Here is a 25,100-nt window from a genome sequence, read left to right on the forward strand (position 1 = left end):
GGACCCAAAGTGTCTTGCCATTTGACCCTGAGAGGCAAGAGGGCGGGGAGAGTGATTTTATCTAGAACAGTACCTAGAGCCACAACATTTATGGAATGCTTGATCCAGTTATGAGCAGACTTTTGGCCTTTTTGTCCTGGGATGCACTCCCTGGGTCTCTAAGGAGGTGGCTCAGTTTTCAGTTACCTCACCAGCACTGACACAGAAAAAAATTTTATTATTATTTCTATTTTCTATTTTCTCATGCAAAGAATTACAGTGTATGTGTGGGTGTGTGGGGGGTGGGGATGGGGTGGGGGTAAGAGCACAGTGAGAGTCACAGCTAAAGGAAAACAGCCACGTAAGTGACTGCATATGTTCCTGTTCAAAATGTGACCTCCTGAGGTTGGGAGAACATAGTCACAAGGGCCTTCCCACCCCTCTGTGTGAGTCCTACAATACAGGTAGGGCCTGGTGACCTCATGAAGGTCATAGAAAGTAGATACTGAAGTCCCATTTCTTCCTCCTGGCTTCCCTCACTGGAGGGGGGCTGGGAAGGTGTTAGGATAAACACTTTCTCTTAAAGTGGTACCTTTTTAAGCCCCAGACACTGTCACTTGGTTACAAGGTGGTGGTTCTTTTATGTATTGGTCCTCCTCAACAGCAGGACCTGGTCAGCCCTGGTTACTTTTTCTTACAGAGAACAAGCCCCAGAATCCTTTTGGCATACAGATGAGAGCTAATAATCTTTACAACTATTAGGCTGCACCTACCTCAGTTTTCCCTGCTAGGTTATGGGAGCCCCTGACTTCTATAGAGTGGAATAAACCTCTGTGAGGCCATGAGTACAGCTACCTAAACCCCTTCTGTCAAAAGTCAGTGAGACACATCTCCCCGGGCTAAGTGCTCAGGTGAAGCGTATGCTTTACTGCTTTTTGTCTAAAATAGAAAATTCCAGAAGGCCTTTCATCCTAAAATCCCTCTGCGTAGACATTAGGGTTACTCATTTCAATGTAATTTATTAAAATTTCAATGTTTTTAGCTTCAGATATAGAAAGCAGAAGTCCTGCACTAGGGTAGCCAAGTGAGGCACTGACCTCAGTAACAAAATTTAAGGGGAAGCTGCAATCAAGATATATAATATTTAATGCAATTTTCAAAAATTCAAAAGTAATACAGTGTTTTCACAATGAAGAAAATATCAAAATTTTAAATAAAGATAAGATCAGCAATAGTGTCATTCTGAGCGCTACTGAAACCTGAGGCAAATAAAAAATTCGGCAATGTTTCGTTCATCACAGACACGTGATGAACCTTCACACTGTACAAGAGATAAAGTAATGATCAGAGACAGACTCAACTATGACACGGATGTTGGAACTATCACACAGGATACTGAAAACAGTTATGATTAACAATATTAAATGCTATAATGAAAAAGGTAAACAATATACAAAGTCAGATAGGTTATTTCAACAGAGAAATGTAAACCATAAGAAAGAATAAATGGAAACGTAGGAAATAAAAAACACAGTAAAGAGATAAAGAATGCCTCTAATAGGCTCATCAGTACAAATAACACAGATGATGGAGAAAAAAAAATATCAGTAAACTTGAAGAAGAGTCAGTAGAATTTATGCAAATTGAAAGCAAAAAGGAAAGAGATTAGAAAAAAAAAGAATTAGAAAACACATCAAAGAGATGTGGAACACTATCAAATGGCCTGACATGTGCAAAATTAGAATCCCTAGGAAAGTAGAGAATGGACTCAAATAAATACTTGAAGAAACAATGGCTGGAAAATTTCCAAAATTAATGACAGACACCAAACCCAGATCCAAGAAACTCAGAGAACACCAAGAAGGATTAAAACAAAAACAACCCAAAAAACCTAGGTCAACATATCACAGCAAACTGCTGAGAACCAAAGACAAAAAGAAAATCTTGAAGGCAGTCAGAAAAAAAAAAAAAAAAGACACATTATCAATAAGAGAACAAGTATAAAAATTAGAGTCAATGTCTTAGCAGTAGCCATCCAAGCAAGAAGACAAGAAGAGAGATCTTAAATGGGCTGAAAGAAAAACACTGTCAACCTAGAATGCTATATGAAGTGGAAATATCCTTTTACATGGAGGAGAAATAAAGATTCTCTCAGACAAAACAAAAACTGGGGAACTGAGGGAATTCACTGCCTTCTACAAAAAAATGTTCCATCAAGTTCTTCAGGGAGAATAAAGATGACAGAGGTCAGAAATTTACTTTTATACAAAAAAATGAAGAGAAAATGAAATATTTGACCTTGCTTAATTTTAAACTGTTCTACAAGACAACTGACAATTTAGAGCAAAATAGGAACAACGTATTATGTACTTATATCTTATCTAGAAGTAAAACATATAACAACAATAGCACAAATGATGAATGGGAGGCATTGCTCGTATGTTAGAAGGTCCTTAAACCACACATAAATTACTATAAGATGATTTGACTGTAGGTTCAGATTACTTTAAAAATGTATATTGTAGAGGTGCCTGGGTGGTTCAGTTGGGTAAGCATCTGACTTGATTTTGGCTCAGGTTATAATCTCACGGTTTGTGAATTCAAGCCCTTTGTCAGGGTCTGCATTGACAGTGCAGAGTGTGCTTGGGATTCTCTCCCTGTTTCTCTCTTGGCTCCTCCTCTACTCATGAACATGCTCTCTCTCTCTCTCTCTCTCTCTCTCTCTCTCTCTCTCAAAAATAAACAAACATGAAAAAAGTATATATAGTAGGACGCCTGGGTGGCTCAGTAGGTTAAGTGTCAGACTTTGGCTCAGGTCATGATCTCATGGCTGGTGGGTTCAAGCCCTGTATCAGACTCTGTGCTGACAGCTCAGAGTCTGGAGCCAGCTTCAGATTGTGTCTCTGTCTCTCTCAGCCCTTCCACCATTCATTCTCTGTCTCTCTATCTCTTTCAAAAATAAATAAACATGAAAAAAAAATTTTTAATGTGTACTGTAAACCCAAGGAAAACCACTAAAATTCTACATAAATAAGTCAATAGAGCAGATAAAATGGAATAAAAAAACGCACAGTTAAATACAGAGAAGAAGTTAAATACAGAAGAAAAAGAAATAAAGAACAAATTATTTTAATCCAACAACATCAGTGATCACAATAAATGTGAGTCCCCTAAAAACATTAGCTAAAGGACAGAGAATGTCAGATGCGGGGGTGGGTGGAAAAGCATACCCAAACTTATGACCTCAATAAGAAACCCACTTTAAATATAAAGATACAGATACATTAAAAGTAAACAATGGAGAAAGACATATGATAAACATTAAACAACAAAAAAGCTGGATTATATTAGCTATTTCAATTTCAGATGAAGTACACTTTGCAACAAGGAATGAAATCAGAGATAAAGAGGAGGTCTACATAATGATAAAGGGGTCAATTCTTCAAGATGACACAACAATCCTAAATGTGTATGTGCTTAATCTCAGAGTTTTCAAAACAAATAAGGTAAAAACTGATAGACCTGAGGGAAGAAATATGCAAATACACAATTGTAGTTGGAAACTTCAACACTCCTCCCTTGGTAACTGAGAGAACAAGTATGCAGAAATCATAAGAGTATCTGATCTAAACAACTATCAACCAACTTGTCCTATATGACATTTATAGGACATTCCATTCAGTAATGAAAAATGCACATTCTTCTCAAATGCAGAATATTCTCCAAGATAGCCAATCTTGGAGACTGGCCACAAGTTTTGTGGCCTATCAGATTTTTATATACTTATACAAGAATAGAAAACATCCAAAGTATATTTGTGGCCCATGCCAGAATTCAGCTAAAAAATAATAACAAAAAAAATTGGGGGGGAAGCCCCAAATGTATGAAAAATTAAACATTACACTCCTGAATAATCCAGAGGTGAAAAAGGAATTCCTAAGGAAAATGTGAAAAATTTAAATTGAATGAAAATCAAAACAAAATGTGTCAAATTTGTGAGATACAGTTAATGCAGTGCTTACAGAGAAATATATAGCATTATATGCTTATGTATTATGAAACAGCATCTACAAGGACTAACCTAACCTTTCATCTTAAGGAGCAAGAGAAAGACAAACAGATTATATCTGAAGAGGTAGAGAAAAGAAAAATACTAATAAATATTAGTGTAGAAATCAATGAGATTGAAAACAGAAAAATAATAGAGAAAACATATTAAAAGCGGGGTTTTTAAAAAGATCTATAAAGTTGATAAGCTTTCATCTTCAGATGAAGTGATATGATATGAGATATGAATATGATATCATCTGAAGATCAAGATATGATATCATCTGAAGATCTGATGATCAAGAAAAAGACGAGATGACATAAATTACCAGTGTTAGAAATAAAAGCTGAATATCCACTGCAGACCCTACAGATATTGAACACCTGCCAAGGAATTCTTACGAATAACATTATGGCCATCAATTCAACAGTTTGGAGGAAATGGACAAGTCCTTTAAAGAAGAAATGAGCAAAGTTGACTTAAAGACAATTCAAAAACATAAAGTAACTAAGTGTGTCATTAAATCGTTTGCCACAAATGAAACTCACATGGCTTTATGGTCAAGTCTAACAACACTAAAAAAAAATGATAATCCAGCACAATATATAGTGATAAATTTGGATTGAGTCCCAGGAATATAAGTGTGGTTGAATATTCAAAAATCAGTCTGTGTCATCCATCATATTAATAGAATAAGGGAACAACAAAAACATTTTCCTCTTGTCAAAATTCAACACTCCATCATGATAAAAAGTCCCCGCAATCTAAGAACTTTCTCAGTCTCATGGAGACATACCCCAAAAACTTAAAAAAGACTTGTGATGGGGATTAAGGAGGGCACTTGTGATGAGCCCTGGATGATGTATGCAAGTGCTAAATCACTATACTGTACACCTGAAACTAATATAATACTGTATGTTAACTAACTAGAATTACAACAACAACAACAAAAAGCCTTGCTTTCCTTCTAAGATAGGGAACACAGCAATATTATTTGTTCTCATCACTTCGATTTAATACTATCCCGAGGGGCCCTCTTAGTGCAATGAGAAAAAAATTGCATAGATGTAAGAAATGAAGAAGTAAAATCATCATTTTCCTCAGACTGCATGATCCCAGGGGAAGAAAATCCAAAGGGACCCTCAAAAAGCTACCAGAATTAAGAAATGAGTTTATCAAGTTCACAGGAAACAAGATTAAAATACAAATGTCAGTTGTATTTTTAGATACTAGCAGTGAACAATTAGAAGGTAAAATATAAAAAATGCCATTTTACATAGCGTTAAAAACGGAAACCCCACGAGATAAATGTAATAAAAAACAAGTATAAGACTTGTGCACTGAAAATGACAAAACATTGTTGAGAGAAATTAAATAATTAAACAACTGGAAATTCACTGTTAAGATGTGAATTCTTTCCAAATTGATCTATAGGTTAAATGCAGTCTCAGTCAAAATTACATAGGCTTTTTTTTTTCCTTTCCAACTGAGAAGTTAATTCTAAAATTTAGAAAGAAATACAAAGGATCTAGAATATCCTAATCAATCTTGAAAAATTATAATGAAGTTTACTTCATGATCACTATATAGCTAAAGTTATTAAATAGTGTAGGTTCAGTGTAAGGATATGGGACCATGTAAGGAGTCCAAAATAGACCCTCATAACCAATGGTCAAATGATACTGACAAAGGTACCAAGATGATTCAGGAAAAGATGCTCTTTTCAATGACAATGCCAGCTAACTGGTTATCTATTTAGAAAAAAAAAAAAAATGGACCTTGGCCTTTACCTCACACCCTTTATCAAAATTACTTCTTTAAAACATTTTTAAATTTATTTCCAAGAGACACAGTGTGAGCAGGGAGGGGCAGAGAAAGAGGGAGGGAGACACAGACTTGGAAGCAGGCTCCAGGCTCTGAACTGTCAGCACAGAGCCCGACACGGGCCTCGAACCCATGAACCAGGAGATCATGACCTGAGCCGAAGTCGGACACCTAACCAAGTGAGCCACCTAGGCGCTCCATAAATTACTTTAAAATGAATTATAATTTGGGGCACCTGGGTGGCTCAGTAGGTTGAGCGACTGACTTTGGCTCAGGTCATGATCTCACAGTTTGTGGGTTAGAGCCCCATATCAGGCTGTGTGCTGGCAGCTCGGAGCCCAGAGCCTGCTTAGGATTCTGTGTCTCCCTCTCTCTCTGCCCCTCCCCCACTCATGCTCTGTCTCTCTCTGTCTCAGAAATAAATAAACATTAAAAAAATTTTTTTTTGAAAAAAACAATAAAAATAAAAAAATAAAATGAATTATAGTTTTAGCTTTTATGTTTAAAAACAAATACAGGAAAAAAAAATGTGTGTGAATGTGAGGAAGGAAAAGATTTCTTAGGACACGGAGAGCATGAACCACAACAGAAAAGAATTGTTAAGAGTAGACTTTTTCAAAATTAAACACTCTGCTTTTACAAGGCAAGCCACTGACAAGGAAAAATATATACAGTAAATATAACTGATAGTGGAGTTATTTCCAGAAAATATAAAGAACTGTTATAAATCAACATTAAGAAGACAATCAGCATGATAAAAAAAAAAAAAGCAATATATGTGAAAGGACAGTTCTCAAGATATATGGATGGCCAAGAAGCACAGAGAAATTGCTCAATAGCATTAGTCATCACGGAAGTGCAAATTAAAACCACTACCCCCATCTAGAAAAGCTAAAATTGGAAAGACTGACAATACCAAGTGTCGGACGATGTGAATCAGTAAGAGCCTTCATAGATGAATGGTGGGAACATAATGTGCTACAACTACTTTGGAAAACAGTTTGGCAACTTCTTAGAAGTTAAATATTTTCCATACAACTCATTACTTCCCAGGCATTTCCATAAGAAAAATCAAAACGAAAGACAGACACAAATGTTCAGATCGGCTTAACTCATAATAGACCCCAAACTGGAAATAATCCAAGGACCCATCAACTGACAAACAGATAAACATTTTGTGGCCTAAGCATTCGATGGAATATTCTTCAGCTATAAAAAGGAACAAATATTGCATATAAATACGTCTTAAAAATATGGTGAACAAATGAAGCCATAGTATACACACTGTATAGTTCCCATTTACATAAGATTCTAGGATAGGCAAAACCAATCTACAAAGACAGGAAATAAATCAGTGGTTGCCTGGGGCCACAGCTGGAAGATACTGAGTGCAAAGGAATACATGGGATCTCTTAGGAGGTGAAAATGTTCTGTATCTTAACTGTGATGGTGATTACGTGATTCCATCTATATGTGTGTCAAAACTTAGTGAAATGTATAAATAAAAATGAGTATACTTCTTTGTATGTAAACTGAATCTCAACATATGTAAGCAAAAATAAAAAATAAATTCTAGGTTTTGGTGTCTGTCTTCGTTTTTTTTTTTTTTTTTTTTTTTTTTTTTAAATTTTTTCCCAACGTTTTTTATTTATTTTTGGGACAGAGAGAGACAGAGCATGAACGGGGGAGGGGCAGAGAGAGAGGGAGACACAGAATCGGAAACAGGCTCCAGGCTCCGAGCCATCAGCCCAGAGCCTGACGCGGGGCTCGAACTCACGGACCGCGAGATCGTGACCTGGCTGAAGTCGGACGCTTAACCGACTGCGCCACCCAGGCGCCCCTGTCTTCGTTATTTTTTAAAGTTTATTTATTTTGACAGAATGACAGAGAGAGTAGTGGTGGCAGTGGGGGGGCAGAGAGAGGGAGAGAGAAAATCCCCAGCAGGCTCTGCACTGTCAGCACAGAGCCCGACGTGGGGCTCAAACTCACAAACAGTGAGATGATGACCTGAGCTGAGATCGAGTTGGATGCTTCACCGACGGAGCCACCCAGGCACCCCAGTTTTTGTTTTGTTTTGTTTTTTTAGTTTGCAGACAGACAGCCGGGGCTTGTGCATCTGGGTGATGCATGGTAATGGAACAAGGTCTGCCAACGCCTTGGGACTGCTTTCCTTCAAACACAGTGACATCCCAGCTCTAGGAGTCCACTATTCTGAATGTCTCTGCTTACAGCACCCTATGCTAGGTGCTAGGAGAGGGTGACGAGGTGGTAGCTAACCAGCTAGAGCTGCTGTACTCCCAGAGTCTAGCACAGTGCCTCTTGGATGGACGAGTAAGACATGGGTAAAAGAAGCATATTTCCAGAGGAAACCTCAGATCTTAGAATGGTACCAATGCAAAGACACAGAGAGGGGGTTGGGGGAGGGAGCCACGCAGTGGCTTCAAAGAAAACCATCAGGCCAGGAAGTGCCTCAGTACTGGCTCTTAGAGCAAGCCCCGGCCAGGGAGTGCACAGCCTAAGTCTTTCCAAATCCTAGCAGCGTCCTTCTTCATTGACTTCACTGGGCCAGGTCAACAGAGCCATCCTCACTGGAGCAGATTTCCCAGTGAGAGATTTTATGTCCATGCACCTGCAACCCTCAAATAAGGTGCATCTCCAGTCAGGGCCAGCCTGCAAAGTGCAGCTCTCGTTTTACCGGAACCCCTTGTGGAGCATCTGGCCTCTCCCAGGCCACTCCCAGGCAGGCTTATTTTCTCTGCACCCAGTGCCTCTTGCTTCCCGCCATAGAAGCGTATGCACATCCCAAATCAGTTAATCAGCATGGGCTTCTTCCCAATGACAGCCAACAAAGACATTCTAAACATGGCTTGACTTAGCGCACACAGCTCTTGCTACATCCACACTCCCCCTTGGCTCATATTGTGACCCATCTGTTGATGAGAAATTAACGACACACAGTGTGTCACATATGCCCATACGTTTATTGTAGGATTCAAGCTAGAAGTCATGCTTTTGGGAAAGCTGCAGAGAAGTGTGTGGAACAGGCTGTGTTGGCTCTCTTCCATTAAGTAAGATGGGCCTCGGCTCCCTGGGAAACATCTGATCGGAAATAGCAAAATGTCCTGCTAAGTAAACCAACATGATAAAGGAAAATTATGAGCACGATGAAGCCACAGACATTATAGATGAGTGATAGAGGGGAGTTATGTGAGGGTGTGGGGTCACCAGTGATGCTTTGAGGAGGGTAGGGCAGGGAGGACTGTGCTTTGCCCCACAAGCCTGGGATACTGGGAGTTAACAAGTGCTCAATTACCTTAATGATCATGAAACCCAAAGTTCAACATATATTTAAAATAAATTTTTGTTCAAGGTATATTCATTTTTCAGAAACAGAGACAGAGCGTGAAGGGGGGAGGGGCAGAGAAAGAGGGAGACACAGAATCCGAAGCAGGCTCCAGGCTCTGAGCTGTCAGCACAGAGCCCAACGCGGGGCTGGAACTCACAGACTGTGAGATCATGACCTGGTCTGAAGTCGGACACTTAACTGACTGAGCCACCCAGGTGCCCCAAAATTCAACATATTTGACAGACTTCTAACTGCTTTCCCAAAGGTAATAGCATTGGCAGAGGAATTTCTTGGATTCCCCAAAAGACTCTTTTGAATACTAGGTAAGGGATAACTATGTTTTGGGGTATTTTCCCCCACTTTCAGAGATGGCAGTTTCTATCACCACCTCTTTCTGCCCAACTTGAAGAAGCAATACAATGTAATTAACGGTAATGATTTGGACTGAGGATCATGAGACTAGCTTTCTTCTTTTTATTTTTATTAAAAAAAAATTTAACATTTATTTATTGTTGAGAGGCAAAGAGAGACAGAGCACAAGCAGGGGAGGGGCAGGGAGAGAGGGAGACACAGAATCCAAAGCAGGCTCCAGGCTCTGAGCTGTTAGCACAGAGCCCGACGTGGGGCTTGAACCCACGAACCGCAAGATCATGACCTGAGCCAAAGTTGGATGCTTAACCGACTGAGCCACCCAGGCACCCCATGAGACTAGCTTTCTATTCCTGGTGCTGCCCATTAGAGGCCAAATGACCTTAGATAAGTCACTTATTTTCTCTGAACCTCACAAGTGGTTAGACCACACTTGGAATTTCCCTAGCTCCTTCTGAATCTTTCCATGTTGTATCCAGAATGCTCCTTTAGCTTGTCTTCTAGTAACAACAATTTACTTGGCCTCCCAGTGGAAGGCCAATGCTGTTGCTCCCACCTGGCATTTGATCAACTTCACTAGTGCAAGAAGACCTAACAATTGTAAATATTTAGGCACCCAACATGAAAGAACCCAAATATATAAAACAATAACAAACATAAAGGAACTCATCGAAATAATACAATAATAGTAGGGGACTTTAACTCTCCACTCACAGCAATGGACAGATCATCTAAACAAAAAATAAACAACGATCAACTTTACTGAACAAATGAATGAAAAATCACATACATAAATGAATTCCTGACTCCTTCCTGCACACTGGCTTTCTCTGTGGGCTACTATCACTTCCAATCAAACAGGAGTGTAAAAATTAATTTAAATTATGCTCCGTTACTCAGTCCTTATTCAGGACCTTCTATGTACCAGGCATCAAAGTAGGAAATGCTTGCACTGGTCAAAGACATACGAAAAGATCCCTGCCCGTAAGAAACTCCACATCCTTTGCTTTGTCTGCGACTCCACACCAACAGTTAGGACATCAGTCAGGGTCCAATCAGGAGACAGACACTATACAACTATTTAAATAAGGGAAGCTTAACATAAAGAATTATTACCTAATGACAAAACAGTAACTATAAAAGAGAGCTTTATAGGGTACCATAGGGCTGAGAGAGAGTACCCAAAGTCCCGTACCTGGTTGAAGAAGGTAGAGTTGAAGTCTGTCGGATGGAAGAGAAGTGTGTGGGATGGGCCAGGCCAGAGCTGGTCCACAGTTCCTGGGAGAGCAGGAAGCAACCTTCTGAGAGGTAGGTAAGCCACAGCCAGTGACCAGATGTTTCGAGGAGGCATGACGCACCTGGTGTCCATGTGGCGAGGGCAGACCTGAGGGGGAAAGGGGCGTATGAGCAGAGGGAGCCATGGCTCGCGTGAGTGGGCATGTGGAGAGGCTGAAGGTCACAGTCTGGGCAGAGGACCTACCGCATGCAGTGTCTGTGTTGAAAGAACCGTGGGGAAGTGTGAGGGCAGCACTGCAGGGTCACTAGGGGACTGAGTACCCTGGGCCTCTGGCTGGGGCAGAGCGCCACCAGATGTCTTCACGTTCACAGGCGTGACTGATGGGGCCGCTGGCAGAACCCACAGGAGAAGCCTCTTCCTCCTGCTCTGTTCCTCCAGCGGCCTCCACCAAGAAAGCTTAACCTGTGATCACTGTAAAGAAGACGTTAAAGGGATTCCAACCATTATTTTCAGAGCAGCTATTGAAGAGGACATTCAGAGCTGAGAGGCAGAATTGCTATCAAAAGGGCCCTACGCTGCGGGGTGGGGGGTCAGACCTTCTGAGTGCACCTGAAACTTGGGTGTCTTGGCTGTGAGGCTCCAACACTGTGAGGCTCCAATAAGCAGCGTGAAAGGGCTCTGTAGAGCGTAAAGTGGTACACATTTCCGGCGGGTCCCTGCCATGTTAGCTGTGCTCAGTGTTACATTTGCTGCCCCAACAAGCTGGGTGATGTGCCACCTGGTGTTAAGGCCTCGGCGATGAGACCCTGAGACCCTGTCTTATGTATTTTGAATTGCTGGCAGCTAGCGCTCTAGGCACGAAGCAGGTGGTTAATTGGTCTTTGTTACCAGAACTATATGTTTCACTTATTTATTGAGAATCTCTTATAAGGATTTTTTTTTTAATGTTTATTCATTTATTCTTGAGAGAGAAAGGTAGAGAGCAAGCAGGGGAGGGGTAGAGAGAGAGAGAGAGAGACAGAATCCCAAGAGACTCACTTCAGAGAGAGAGAGAGAGAGAGAGAGAGAGAGAGACAGAATCCCAAGCAGGCTCCACACTGTCAGCAGGGAGCCTGACGCAGGGCTCAAACCCATGAACTGTGAGGAAACCAAGAGTCAGACGCTTAACTGACTGAGTCACCCAGGCGCCCCAGAATCTGATTAACTGAGGTGTGGAAGCTGCAGGCCATGCTGTATCTGACCCATGAAGGGGTCAGCTCCTTGCAAGTGAATCTCTCTCATGTTTCCCCACCTTTCTTCCTACCACCAGAAAGCTGCCGGAGGCATTGCTGAGGAGAGCCTCTTAGCCTCCTGACCAGCCTCTTCCTGGGGACCTGGGGTGATGCCTTCATTGTAGATCCTGATACTCAAGCAAAACAGGAGTTCCAGTAGGACCTCGCTTGCTGACCGATTACGAAGTGGGTGAATAACATATTCATTTATACGTTATTCATTTATGAATGAATGAGCAGAGTTGCCCAGCTAAGGTCTTGTACAGTATCCTATTTGAGTGTGATAATCACGAGGCTATCAAAATCAATTGTTCCTTAAATATATGTCTTTAAAAAACAGACAAAAATCTTTGTCCATTCCTTATTCTTATTACTCCCTCCCTTCCTTTTTTTTTTTTTTTTTTTAAGTTTATTTATTTTGAGAGAGAGTGAGCAAGCAAGCACACAAGCAGGGGAGGGGCAGAGAAGGAGAGACATAATTCCAAGTAGGCTCTGTGATATCAGCTCAGAACCCGATGGGGGGCTTGAACTCATGAACTGTGAGATCACGACCTGAGGTGAGATCAAGAGTCAGCCACTTAACTGACTGAGCCACTCAGGTGCCCCTCCCCCCACCTTTTATTAAATCAATGAAGAAATATGGGTATATATGCAAAACAACTTATTGAATTTTTGCAGCAGAAATCTCACAGCACAATACACCGTGGTTCTGTCTGGGCATCGTGGATACAGCTCTCGGTCAGAAGAGTCTCACTCTGTATGAAGGGTAAGTTCCTGGGCATCCGCAGCCTCCACCCTGCTCGTCCTGGCACTGCTGTTGATTCAGGTAGGGAGAGAGCTGGAAGCAAGCTGTGGCTGGAGGGGGCAAAACCTGTGGACATGCTGATTGGTCTAGGAGAGAAACCTCCTGCCATTTGGCTCTCCTCTCCCATAAAGGCAGTCCTGAAGGAGAAGTAGAAAAAGGCAAGCACGTTTAATTAGTCTCAAACATATCCTGGGACATTTCAGAGATCCCTGCAGGAAACTGAAGCATTGCATGCTTTTTAAAACTAAACATCACTGATGCAATTAGAATTTGGGTGTTGTGTGTGTGTGTGTGTGTGTGTGTGTGTGTGTGTGTGTGTGTGTGTGTTTTGCCCAGCCTAGGACACATTTTGTGGATGAAGTTCAACCAGTAAGCCCTTAGATAGATTTCGGCATGGTGCTGGTTAATTGTCTGAGGCAGAAACAACTTGGCATTGCAGAATCAGTTTGCTCTGCTTTTGATACACAGGAGGGTGGGTTCAATGCTGCAGGGTGAAACTAACATATGGAAGAAGTCTTTCATTCATTCATTCCCCTGCCTGAAGCAAATCCTGTGAGTTTCATATAATGTGAATGAGATCTACTTGCAGATAAGGGAACACATTTAGAAAAGGAGGCACAGAGGTGGCCCTGAAGTGGGTTGGTCTTCTGTACCACACAAAGGTAACCTGATCAGTCGGTTGATATCTCATCCACTCTTTTTCTCGGTTTCCTCTTTGGCTGTGCTACACTATCAACACTTAGTCTGGAAAGAGAGGGAGCACTGTTTTCAGTTGTTCTTTTCCTTCCACAAATTCAGCAAATGGTAAAAAGACAGAATCACGTCAGGCTACCAGAGGTACAATCCTCCTTGGCTTCCTAGGGAAGTGAAGGGAGAGGTTGAAGTTCAAGTTCTCAGAAGTGTAGAGGAAGGTGAGGGTGAGGTCCATTTCCTCCCTGTAGGGAACTGGTCTCACTGCTCTGTTGTGGCAGGTGGGTAGCCAATTGAAAGGGACTCAGCAATGTTTCCCCTGTTTTCAGAGAAGGGGGTATTTTGTTTATTTAGAATGGAGGGTTAAGAGTGTCAAGCTGGTCTTCTGCCTTGAGAATCAGTCATTGATTTTAAAGACTTCTCTTACTCAGTGTCTACTTGAGAATTGAAAGGTATAAACGATGCCTTTGATATTTTTGTCCATAGCCCTCTAACATGTTTACCACTGAAAAGATCTGTTAAGAAAAGCTACAAGGGACACAGAGAAAATTGTGATTGCATTCAATGGCACTTGAATAGAGAACTCCAAGTGCCCAAATCTTGTCCTGTCAATCACTCCTCAACTTTTGACGTTCCCAAGGGAGCTGCATACAGAAAAACTGATAGCAAATGGGAAGCAGAGTGAGACTTTATTATTACTCTTCTGAGCTTCATATAGCTGGATCAGAGCACATGGCTCACTCTTAAGACTTAAGAACGGCCTCCCCCTCCCATATACACTCTGCTTCACCTCAAATTCTACAGTATTACTAGCTCCTGCCAACTATATGGCATGTAACTAAAACAACAGCATTTTACTAAGGTAGAGAAAGATGGCTAGGCTCCGAGGGATTCCTGGTTCCACTGATAATTCCAACCCATGAACTGAAAGCAAGGAGTGCAAGAGTACCAGGAGAGGATTACCATGCACAGACATGGTCTCTTTACATTACTCTGTTCGCTGGTAAACATGGCCAACAGTGTTTCCTTTTTTTAATTTTTAGAAAAAACTTGATTTCAGTACTGTTGACACACAATTTTATGTTAGTTTCAGGTGTACAACATGGTGTTCAACTTCTTTATACGTTACGTTACGCTCACCACAAGTGTAGTCACCGTCTGTCACCACACAATGCCTTTACAATACCGCTGTGTTCCCTATGCTGTGCCTTTTATTACCGTGACTTATCCATTCCATAATAGGAAGCCTGTATCTCCCACTCCCCTTCGCTCATTTTGCCCATCCCCCAGCCCTTCTCCCCTCTGGCAACCATTCATTTGTTCTCTGTATTTATAGGTCTGATTCTGCTTTTTTTTTTCCCTGGATTCTGCATATGCGTGGAGTCATCTGGTATTTGTCTTTCTCAGCCTGACATATTTACTTAGACTGATACCTTCTAGGTCCATCCATACTGGCACAAATGGCGCAATTTCATCCTTTTTAATGCTGAGCAATATTCCATTGTTCTACACCTTCTTTACCCATTCATCTATTGATGGGACACTTGGGTTGTTTCTCTTTCTTGGCTGTTGTAAGTAATGCTGCAATAGACATAGGGGTGCAAATACGTTTTTGAATTAGTGTTTCTGTTTTCTTTGGATAAATATCCAGTAATGGAATTATTGAATACAGTATTTTTATTTTTAACTTTTCGAGGAACCTCCCTACTGTTTTCCACAGTGGATACATCAATTTGCATTCCTACCAACAGTGCACAAGTCCTTTTCTCTAAAGTGCACAAGAGCACAAGTCCTTTTTCTCCAAATCCTCACCAACACTTGTTAACTTCTTGTCTTTTTTTATTTTAGCCATTCTGACAGGTGTAAGGTGATATTTTATGGTCGTTTTGACTTGCATTTCCCTGATAATAAGTGATGTTGAGCATCTTTTCATGTGTCTGTTGGCCATCTGGATGTCTTCTTTGGGAAAATGTCTATTCAGGTCTTCTGCTCATTTTTTAACCAGACTGTGATTTTGGTATTTAGTTATATAAGCTCTTTATATATATTTTGGATATTGACCCATTATCAGATATATCATTTGCAACTATCTTCTTCCATTTAGTAGCTTGCCTCTTTTCTTGATGGTTTTCTTCACCATACAAAAGCTTTTTATTTTTATGTGTCTCAACAGTTTATTTTTGCTTTTGTTTCCCTTGTTTCAGGAGACATATATAGAAAAATACTGCTATGGCTGATGTCAGAGAAATTATTGCCTATTTTCTCTTCCAGGAGTTTTGTGGTTTCAGGTCTCACATTTAGGTCTTAAGCCATTTTGGTTTATTTTTGTGTATGGTGTAAGAATGTTTCATTCTTTTGCAGGGAGCTGTCCAGTTTTCCCAACACCATTTGTTGAAGAAACTGTTTTTCCCACTGTATATTCTTGCCTCCCTTGACACAGAGTAATTGACCATATAAGCATGGGTTTATTTCTGGGATCTATTCTGTTCCATTGATCTATGTGTCTATGTTTGTGCCAGTACCATACTGCTTTGATTACTACAGCTTTGTAGTATATCTTCAAATCTCGAATTGTGATACCACCAATTTTGTTTTTCTTTCTCAAGACTGCTTTGGCTATTCTGGGTCTTTTGTGGTTCTATATAAATTTTAGGATTATTTTTTTCTAGTTCTGTGAAATATGCTGTTGGTATTTTGGTAGGGATTACATCAAATCTATAGATCGATTTGGGTAGTAGTCTGGACACTGTACAATTATGAACCCTTCCAATCCACAAACATGGAATATCTTTCTGTTTGTGTCTTCTTCAAATTCTGTCATCAATGTTTTATAGTTTTCAGAGTAGGGTTCTTTCGCCTCCTTGGTTAAATTTAGTCCTAGGTATCTTATTATTTTTGGTACAATTATAAATGGAATTGTTTTCTTAATTTCTCTTTCTGCTACTTTTGTTATTAGTGTATAGAAACACTACCAATGTCTGGCTATTAACTTTATATTCTGCAACTTTACTGAATCAATTTATTCTAGGAGTTTTTTAGTGGAGCCTTTAGAGTTTTCTATGTATAGTATGATGACAACCAATATCTTATAATTGATCAAATGGAATGGCAAATCATTTTCCCTTAAGAGACACTGGAAAGCGAGAGAGAGAGAGAGAGAGAGAGAGAGAGGGAGAGAGAGAAAGAGACACAGTTAATAGGGACAATAGGAAAGTAAGTAGAGAACTAGAAATAGTTTTCCCCTATAAAACATTCACCCTCTCTGCACAATAAATGTTCTATTTAAAACTTGTACAGAGAAGCTTGTGAAATAATAAAATATATGATTCTTTAGTAAAATGTAGAATACATATTTAGTCTTAGCTGATGAAATAGGGAGTAATTATTTAATTATAGGGCAATTACTCTCTTCTCAAAGATAGGATTCCACAGAAAGAAAATTAGACTTTTTGAGGCCCACCTTTTCAAGTAGACACTTTTGTAACCTGGATGTCCCAGCACAGAATACACTAAATATAGCAATTAACTAAATAACAGCTAAATATAGCAATTAACTGACACACAGAAAACCTGAAAGACTCTACCAAAAAATTACTACATCTGACAAGTGAATTCAGTAAAAGTGCAGGATACAAAATCACTGTGAAGAAATCTATTCCATTTGTTTTTTTTTTTTTTTAATTTTTTTTTAACATTTATTTATTTTTGAGAAGAGAGAGACAGAGCATGAGGCGGGGGGAGGAGAGAGAAAGAGGGAGACACAGAATCCGAAGCGGGCTCCAGGCTCTGAGCTGTCAGCACAGAGCCCGACATGGGGCTTGAACTCAGGGACCACAAGATCATGACTGGAGCCAAGGTCGGACGCTTAACAGACTGAGCCACCCAGGCGCCCCGAAATCTATTTCATTTCCATATACTAATAGTGAAGCAGCAGAAAGAGAAATTAAGAAAACAATACCATTTATAATTGCACTAAAAATAATAAGATACCTAGGAATAAACCTAACCGAGGCAAAAGACCTGTACTCTGAAAACTATAAAACATTTATGACAGAACTGAAGAAGACACGAAGAAATGGAAAGACATTCCATGCTCACATATCAGAAGAACAAATATTGTTAAAATGCATATAGTACACAAAGCAATCTATACATTTAATGAAATCCCTTAAAATACCAATAGCATTTTTCACAGAGCTAGAACAATCTTAAAGTTTATATGGAACCACAAAAGACCCCAAATAGCCAAAGCAATCTTGAAAAAGAAAAGCAAAGCTGGAGGCATCACAATTTCAGACTTCAAGTTATATTACAAAGCTATAGTAATCAAAATACTATGGTACTGACACATAAATAGACAAAAGATCAATGCAAGAGAACAGAAAAACCAGAAATAAATCCACACTTACATGGTCAGTTAATCTTTGACAAAGCAGGAAAGAATATCCAATGGGGGGGAAAAACATCTCCTCAACAAATGGTGTAGGGAAAACTGGACAGCAGATTGCAAAAGAATGAAACTGGACCACTTTCTTACACTATACACAACAATAAACTCAAAATGGACTAAAGATCTAAATATGAGATCTGAAACCATAAAAATCCTACAAGAGAGCATAGGCAGTAAGGTCTCTGGCATCAGTCATAGCAACATTTTTCTAGATAGGTCTCCCAAGACAAGGGAAAAAAAAGTAAATATAACCACTGGGACTACATTAAAATAAACTTGTGCAAATGAATGGAACAACTAATAAAACTAAGAGGCAACTTATGGAATGGGAGAAGATATTTGCAAATGACATATCTGATAAAGGGTTAGTATCCAAAATATATAAAGAATACAACTCAACACCCCCCACAACAAATAATCCAATTAAAAATGGGCAGAAAACATGAAAAGACATTTCTTCAAAGAAGACATACAGATGGCCAACAGATGCATGAAAAGATGCTCAATATCACTCATCATCAGGGAAATGCAAGTCAGAACTACAAAGAGATATAATCTCACACCTGTCAGAATGGCTAAAGTCAAAAACGTAAGAAATAACAAGTATCGGCAAGGATGTGGAGGCAAAAGGAACACTCTTGCACTGTTGGTCGGAATGCAAACTTGTGCAGCCAGTCTGGAAAACAGTATGGAGGTTCCTCAAAAAGTTAAAAATAGAACTACTCTACAACCCAGTAATTGTACAACTAGATAAATACTAGGTACTTATCCGAAATTAAATACAAAAACACTAAGTCAAAGGGACACATGCACTCCTATGTTTATTGCAGCATTATTTACAATAGCCAAATTATGGAACAGCCCAAGGGTCCATCAATAGATAAATGGATAAAGGTGTAGTATACACACACACACACACACACACGAATATTATTCAGCCATGAAAAGAATGAGATCTTGCCATTTGCAATGACATGGATGGAGCTAGGAAGTATGATGCAGTCAGAGAAAGATAAATACCATATGATTTCATGCATACGTGGAATTTAAGAAACAAAACAGATGAGCAAAGGAAAAAAAAAAGACAGAGAGAGACAAACCAAGAAACAGACTCTTAACTATAGAGAACAAACTGATGGTTACCAGAGGGAAGGGGGTGGGGAGCGGGGGAAATAGGTGATGGGGATTAAGAAGCTTACTTGCTGCGATGAGCACCGAGTGATGTATGGAAGTATTGAATAACTATAGTGTATACTTCAAACAGATATAGCACTGTATGCTAACCATACTGGAATTAAAAAAATAAAGACAGACATATAAAATTGTGCAGAATGAGAAGGCAGAAATAGGGCTAAAGTAGAATGACGCTTATTAGCATTTAAGAATATTTGAACTTTTTAATAGAAATACTATTGGGATGCCTGGGTGGCTCAGTTGGTTAAGTGTCCGACTTCGGCTCAGGTCATGATCTCATGGTTCTTGAGTTCAAGCCCTGCATAGCGCTCTCTGCTGGCAGCACAGAGCCTACTTGTGATTCCCTCTCTGATTCCCTCTCTCTCTCTTTCTTTACCCCTCCCCAGCTTGTGTTCTCTCTCTCAAAAATAAACATTAAAAAAAAATTAAAACCATAGAAACTCTAGTGAGGATTTTTGTTAAAAAAAAAAAAGGAAGTAATTTTAAAATGTCTTTGAGATTATCCAGATTGTAAATTTAACTGAAAGTGTAACCTAAAGAAAAGGGATCCAAAAGTATAAATGCATTTAAGGGAATACCATGAACCCCAGGAAAATGACCCAGGAAAATCAGGAATGGGAGAGTGGTTCCTGGAAGCCAGTAGAGGAGAATCATAGCACTCTAAGATCAGCACACTTGGGCAGATTCTCAGAGAGTGCCTGAAGGAATAACCCTACAGATGATGGTTACACTCTCCTGGTCCAACAGCTCAGGGCACCTATCAACACATCTAAGCCTGCCAGGCAGAACTTAGTAAGGTCACTGACCCAAACACACAAAGGGAGGTTAAGAGCATTCCTAGTGAAGGCAAGTGTTCCCAAAGTTCTCCGAGCCTGCTGAATGAGGCACACATGCTCTGGGTAATCTGCAAGTCCAGAAGGTTGATGCATCCAAACTTGCTTTTTATTACTACTCTAATCACTTGAGACCACATGCAGTGCAGAACATATGATGCAGTAAGAAACACCAAAACTTGGACAGTGAGAGGACTTTTGGCCATGAGGTAGAAAAGCTGGATGTTATAAATCATCACTCAAGAAGAAAATCATCCCTCACCCTGGACTCTACATCTAAAAACACAGTTGGCTGCATAGGGAGATTTTTAATTAAAATGTTACTGAACAGGGGCACCTGGGTGGCTCAGTCAGTTATGCGTCTGACTTTGGCTCAGGTCATGATCTCATGGTTTTTGAGTTTGAGCCTCACGTCAGGCTCTGTACTGACATCTCGGAGCCTGGAGCCTGCTTTGGATTCTGTATCTCCCTCTCTCTCTGCTCCTCCCCTGCTCACACACACACACACACACACACACACTCTCAAAAGTAAATAAATATTAAAAAAAAATTTTTTAAATGTTACTAAACAGTTTTCTTCATGGTTCTCTGCACCTTGTTTGCGTCCTGCCTTATCTAGGTGAACATTTTCGAATTTTTGCCCCGCCTGTGTATTTGGGATGACCTGAAACAATCTGTGCCATGTAAGTGGAGACCTCTTTCTAAAACCTTGTCACTGAATCGCCCCACACCAGTGAGGAAAGCCTCTTTGTAGGCAGTATGTGTATGTGTGTGTCATTAATCAAGGTAGACTCTTTGACAGGAAATTAAAATCTGGATGATGAGCTCACAAAGTCTATATATACTTTACATACACCTCTATGTAAGAGGGTTGCTGATGTCTTTCCGGAGCACCTCATTTGACCCTGCTACATAAATCATCTCTGAATTTGGTAGGAATGTAATTGTTTTCCAGTCTTCAGGACATCGGCACCAAAAACCTGTCTGGGTCAACTTCATGACTATCACATATCTCAGAGCAGTGGGAGATCTTGCTTTATTTTAACACTCTGGATGGGAGAAAGCTGGGTGTCTAGCAGGTTAGCTGGCTGTTACTCTGTGCAGGTACATTTTCTGCTCGATGAATGAAGGCTCAGTGACTTTCCAGAGATCCTCCCCAGAAGAGATGTGGCCATTCCCTGGTGGGACGACTAACATATTGCCAAATCAGTTTGAAAGGTACTCTTATAAATCTGAGAGTTATGATGGTTTTGTTTAAAATCTTTTTTTATTTATTTTTGAGAGAAAGAGAGAGAGAGAGAGAGAGAGAGAGAGAGAGAGAGCAGGAGAGGGGCAGAGAGAGAGGGAGACACAGAATCTGAAGCAGGCTCCAGGCTCTGAGCTGTCAGCACAGAGCCTGATGCGGGGGTTGAACCCATGAACCAAGAGATCACGACCCAAGCAGAAGTCGGACACTTGACTGAGCTACGCAGGTGCCCTGGTTTTGTTTGTTTTAAAGAATTCAGATGGTACTGTGAAAATAAGAGAGGCGTGGGGAGGAAAACTATGTACTCTGTTAACCCCCTCAGCCAATACTTCTTAAGGACCCTGATGTCCACAGGATTACTTACATCAGTGTGTTAACAGGGTGAGAGGCTGGACTTGCAAAGTAGAGCACATGGCCTGGGATGGATGAGTCACCACTCTCTCCGATCGCTTGGAAAATTACTGTGTTCTGCTGCCAGAGCATAGCCCCATTTGTGGGTGGGGAGGGATGCTGAGGCATCCAAGGTGGCAGTGATACAGCCACCTGGTTCTGGGACAGCTTTGTCCATGAGTAGCCTGGAAGAAGAGTGTGAAGTGAACCTGTAGGAAGAATGTGAAACGCAGACTAGAGACAGCAGAAAAGGAAATCTGGCATCATCGGGAGCAAGGCGGCATGGGGAAAGACCTTGAGAAACCACGCAGCTCTGTGCCTCTGGGCGAATCTACATTTATTACAGACGAGAAAAACCTTGTTATTGACTGTTCCTTAAACAGTTCAGGTGGGATGTATTGTGTTCTTCAAAACTCAGTTCCAGAAATAAATGCAACTGGTAAATGTACTATTAATGTCTTTCTTTCCCCTTCTGTCCTTTACCTACATTCCTTGGAAGAAAAAATACTTTAAAAAACCCAAGTCATTTAGAAAATGAGATTCTCAGATTCTCATTAAAAGATGCTAAAAATGACTGAACTCTGGGTTTTTACTAAGGGAACCTGATTACGTATTCATTATTTTTCCTGCCAGTTTCACTAATCCTGCGGCATCTTCTAGATTTTTAGACGGACCTGCTTCAACTGTCCTCTCTTTGCCGGCTATTTCTTTTGAAAGAAAAAACTTTCCATTTCAAATAAACAAAGCAGGCTGTGAAAACTGCCATTGCTTGGATTTAAATCGTAGGCCTTCGATCACCGAGCACAACCTCACACCTCAGAGAAAAGCAGAGGACTATTAAAAGCCTCAAAAGTACATGTTTGGCGGCGGGGAGGCAGGGAGGGAGCAGTGATCAAATCCTTGAAATTCTCTAAAATTATAAATGCCATTAAGCTTTACTATAAAATCCTTCAAATTAATGTGTTCCTAATTTTAGCATTCAACGGGGCTGTTGTATCGAGTAGAACTATTTGCATAATGATGACAAAAACCAAAGTTTCAGAGAAGCAAAATGGACTCATCTGAAACTCACATTCTAATTCCTGAGCAGCTTCTGACTAATGAGCCAGAACAAGTCAGAATTGTCCTGGCCCTCTTCTTCAACAGGGAAAAAAGGATTATGGGAAGCCTTTGGGGGAAATTTACAATACATATCCATAGGCTTCTCAAACTTTTCCCCCAAGGAGCCACACTGGGGGAGGGGGGTGAATATATCTTCTCAGTAGCCTCATGGGTTTAGCCTGTAGACTGCCAGCACAAAGATTTTTAAAGCTTCTCATTTTCTCCTTAACATGTATATGTATTCTCAACTATATGCCACAAAATATTCATGTCTCTTTAAAAATATAAATGTTGTCAGGGTGCCTGGGTGGCTCAGTCAGTTGAGCATCTGACTTTGGCTCAGGCCACGGTTTCACGGTTCGTAAGTTCGAGCCCCTGCATTGGGCTCGCTGCTGTCAGCGTAGAGCCTGCTTCAGATCCTCTGTCTCCCTCTCTCTCTGCCCCTAACCTGCTTGCGTTCTCTCAAAAATAAATAAATCTTTTTTGAGCAACCTCCGCACTGTTTTCCAGAGCGGCTGCACCAGTTTGCATTCCCACCAACAGTGCAAGAGGGTTCCCATTAGTCCACATCCTCTCCAGTATCTACAGTCTCCTGATTTGTTCATTTTAGCCACTCTGACCGGTGTGAGGTGGTATCTCAGTGTGGTTTTGATTTGTATTTCCCTGATGAGGAGCGACGTTGAGCATCTTTTCATGTGCCTGTTGGCCATCTGGATGTAATCTTGAGAGAAGTGTCTATTCATGTTTTCTGCCCATTTCTTCACTGGATTATTTGTTTTTCGGGTGTGGAGTTTGGTGAGTTCTTTATAGATTTTGGATACTAGCCCTTTGTCCGATATGTCATTTGCAAATACCTTTTCCCATTTCGTCAATTGCCTTTTAGTTTTGTTGATTGTTTCCTTTGCAGTGCAGAAGCTTTTTATCTTCATGAGGTCCCAAGAGTTCATTTTTGCTTTTAATTTCCTTGCCTTTGGAGATGTGTCAAGTAAGAAATTGCTGTGGCTGAGGTCAGAGAGGTTTTTTCCTGCTTTCTCCTCTAGGGTTTTGATGGTTTCCTGTCTCACATTCAAGTCCTTTATCCATTTTGAGTTTATTTTTGTGAATGTGTAAGAAAGTGGTCTAGTTTCATTCTTCTGCATGTTGCTGTCCAGTTCTCCCAGCACCATTTGTTAAAAAGACTGCATTTTTTCCATTGGATATTCTTTCCTGCTTTGTCAAAGATTAGTTGGCCATACTTTTGTGCGTCCTATGACCCAGCAATAGCACTGCTAGAAATTTACCCAAGGGATATAGGAGTGCTGATGCATAGGGGCCCTTGTACTCCAATGTTTATAACAGCACTTTCAACAATAGCCAAATTATGGAAAGAGCTTAAATGTCCATCAACTGATGAATGGATAAAGAAATTGTGGCTTATATCTACAATGGAATACTACTTGGCAATGAGAAAGAATGAAATATGGCCTTTTGTAGCAACGTGGATGGAACTGAAGAGTGTTATGCTAAGTGAAATAAGTCATACAGAGAAAGACAGATACCATATGTTTTTGCTCTTATGTGAATCCTGAGAAACTTAACAGAAGACCATGGGGGAGCAGGAGGGGAAAAAAAAAGTTAGAGAGGGAGGGAGCCAAACCATAAGAGACTCTTAAAAACTGAGAACAAACTGAGGGTTGATGGGGGGTGGGAGGCAGGGGAAAGTGGGTGATGGGTATTGACGAGGGCACCTGTCGGGATGAGCACTGGGTGTTGTATGGAAACCAATTTGACAATAAATTTCACATTAAAAAAAATAAATCTTTTAAAAAATTCTCTAAATAACTGGCTAATTAAAATCAGGTTACCCCCATATTAGTTAGGCTCGAGGTTAAGCGGCTGTATTAAAAAGTTCCCCAACACAGTGGCTCAAACAAAGATGTTTAACTTCTCATGTGACGGTATACAGATGGCAGCTTGTCAAGGGCGTATCAGCAGCAGTGCTCGACAGGACATTGAGGGGCCCAGCTTCTTTCTACCTTGTTGCTCCCTACTCCTGACGGCATTATCCTCGTCTGCTCAGCCAAAGCTGACCCAGCTGCAAATCTATGTTTTTAGCCCTAGGAAGGGCAAAGAAAACTGGAGACAAGTGTCATTTCCACTCACATTTCATTGGTGAGACCTAGTCACATGGCTACAGTAGCTGCAGAGGATGGAAAATGTAATTTCCAATTGATGGCCACGTGGCTGACAAAAATTACAGTGATGCTACGAAACCATACACCAGATCCACCTTAGAGATTTACGTAGCCCATGGCAACTGCTGTATTCCTCTAGGGAT

At 40.5% G+C, this 25,100-nt stretch overlaps 1 protein-coding gene across 3 annotated transcripts in view; it reads right to left on the reverse strand.

Moving 5' to 3' along the window:
• The window catches only part of LOC144617227 (uncharacterized), an 84,480-nt gene that overhangs the window by 55,313 nt on the left and 4,067 nt on the right, over positions 1-25,100 (reverse strand). For all 3 annotated transcript variants that reach the window (XR_013557513.2, XR_014137805.1, XM_078451699.2), the window contains exons 2-3: positions 12,765-13,016; positions 10,762-10,950 (exon numbers count right to left, since the gene is read on the reverse strand). Coding sequence is in view for 1 of the 3 variants with exons in the window: in XM_078451699.2 (XP_078307825.2) it covers positions 10,762-10,950; positions 12,765-13,016 (441 nt within the window). In the remaining 2 variants the exon portion in view is untranslated. The remainder of the gene's footprint in view (positions 1-10,761; positions 10,951-12,764; positions 13,017-25,100) is intronic.

Source organism: Panthera onca, chromosome A1 (assembly GCF_046562875.1).
Source record: "Panthera onca isolate mPanOnc1 chromosome A1, mPanOnc1 haplotype 2, whole genome shotgun sequence".
Taxonomy (NCBI): domain Eukaryota; kingdom Metazoa; phylum Chordata; class Mammalia; order Carnivora; family Felidae; genus Panthera; species Panthera onca.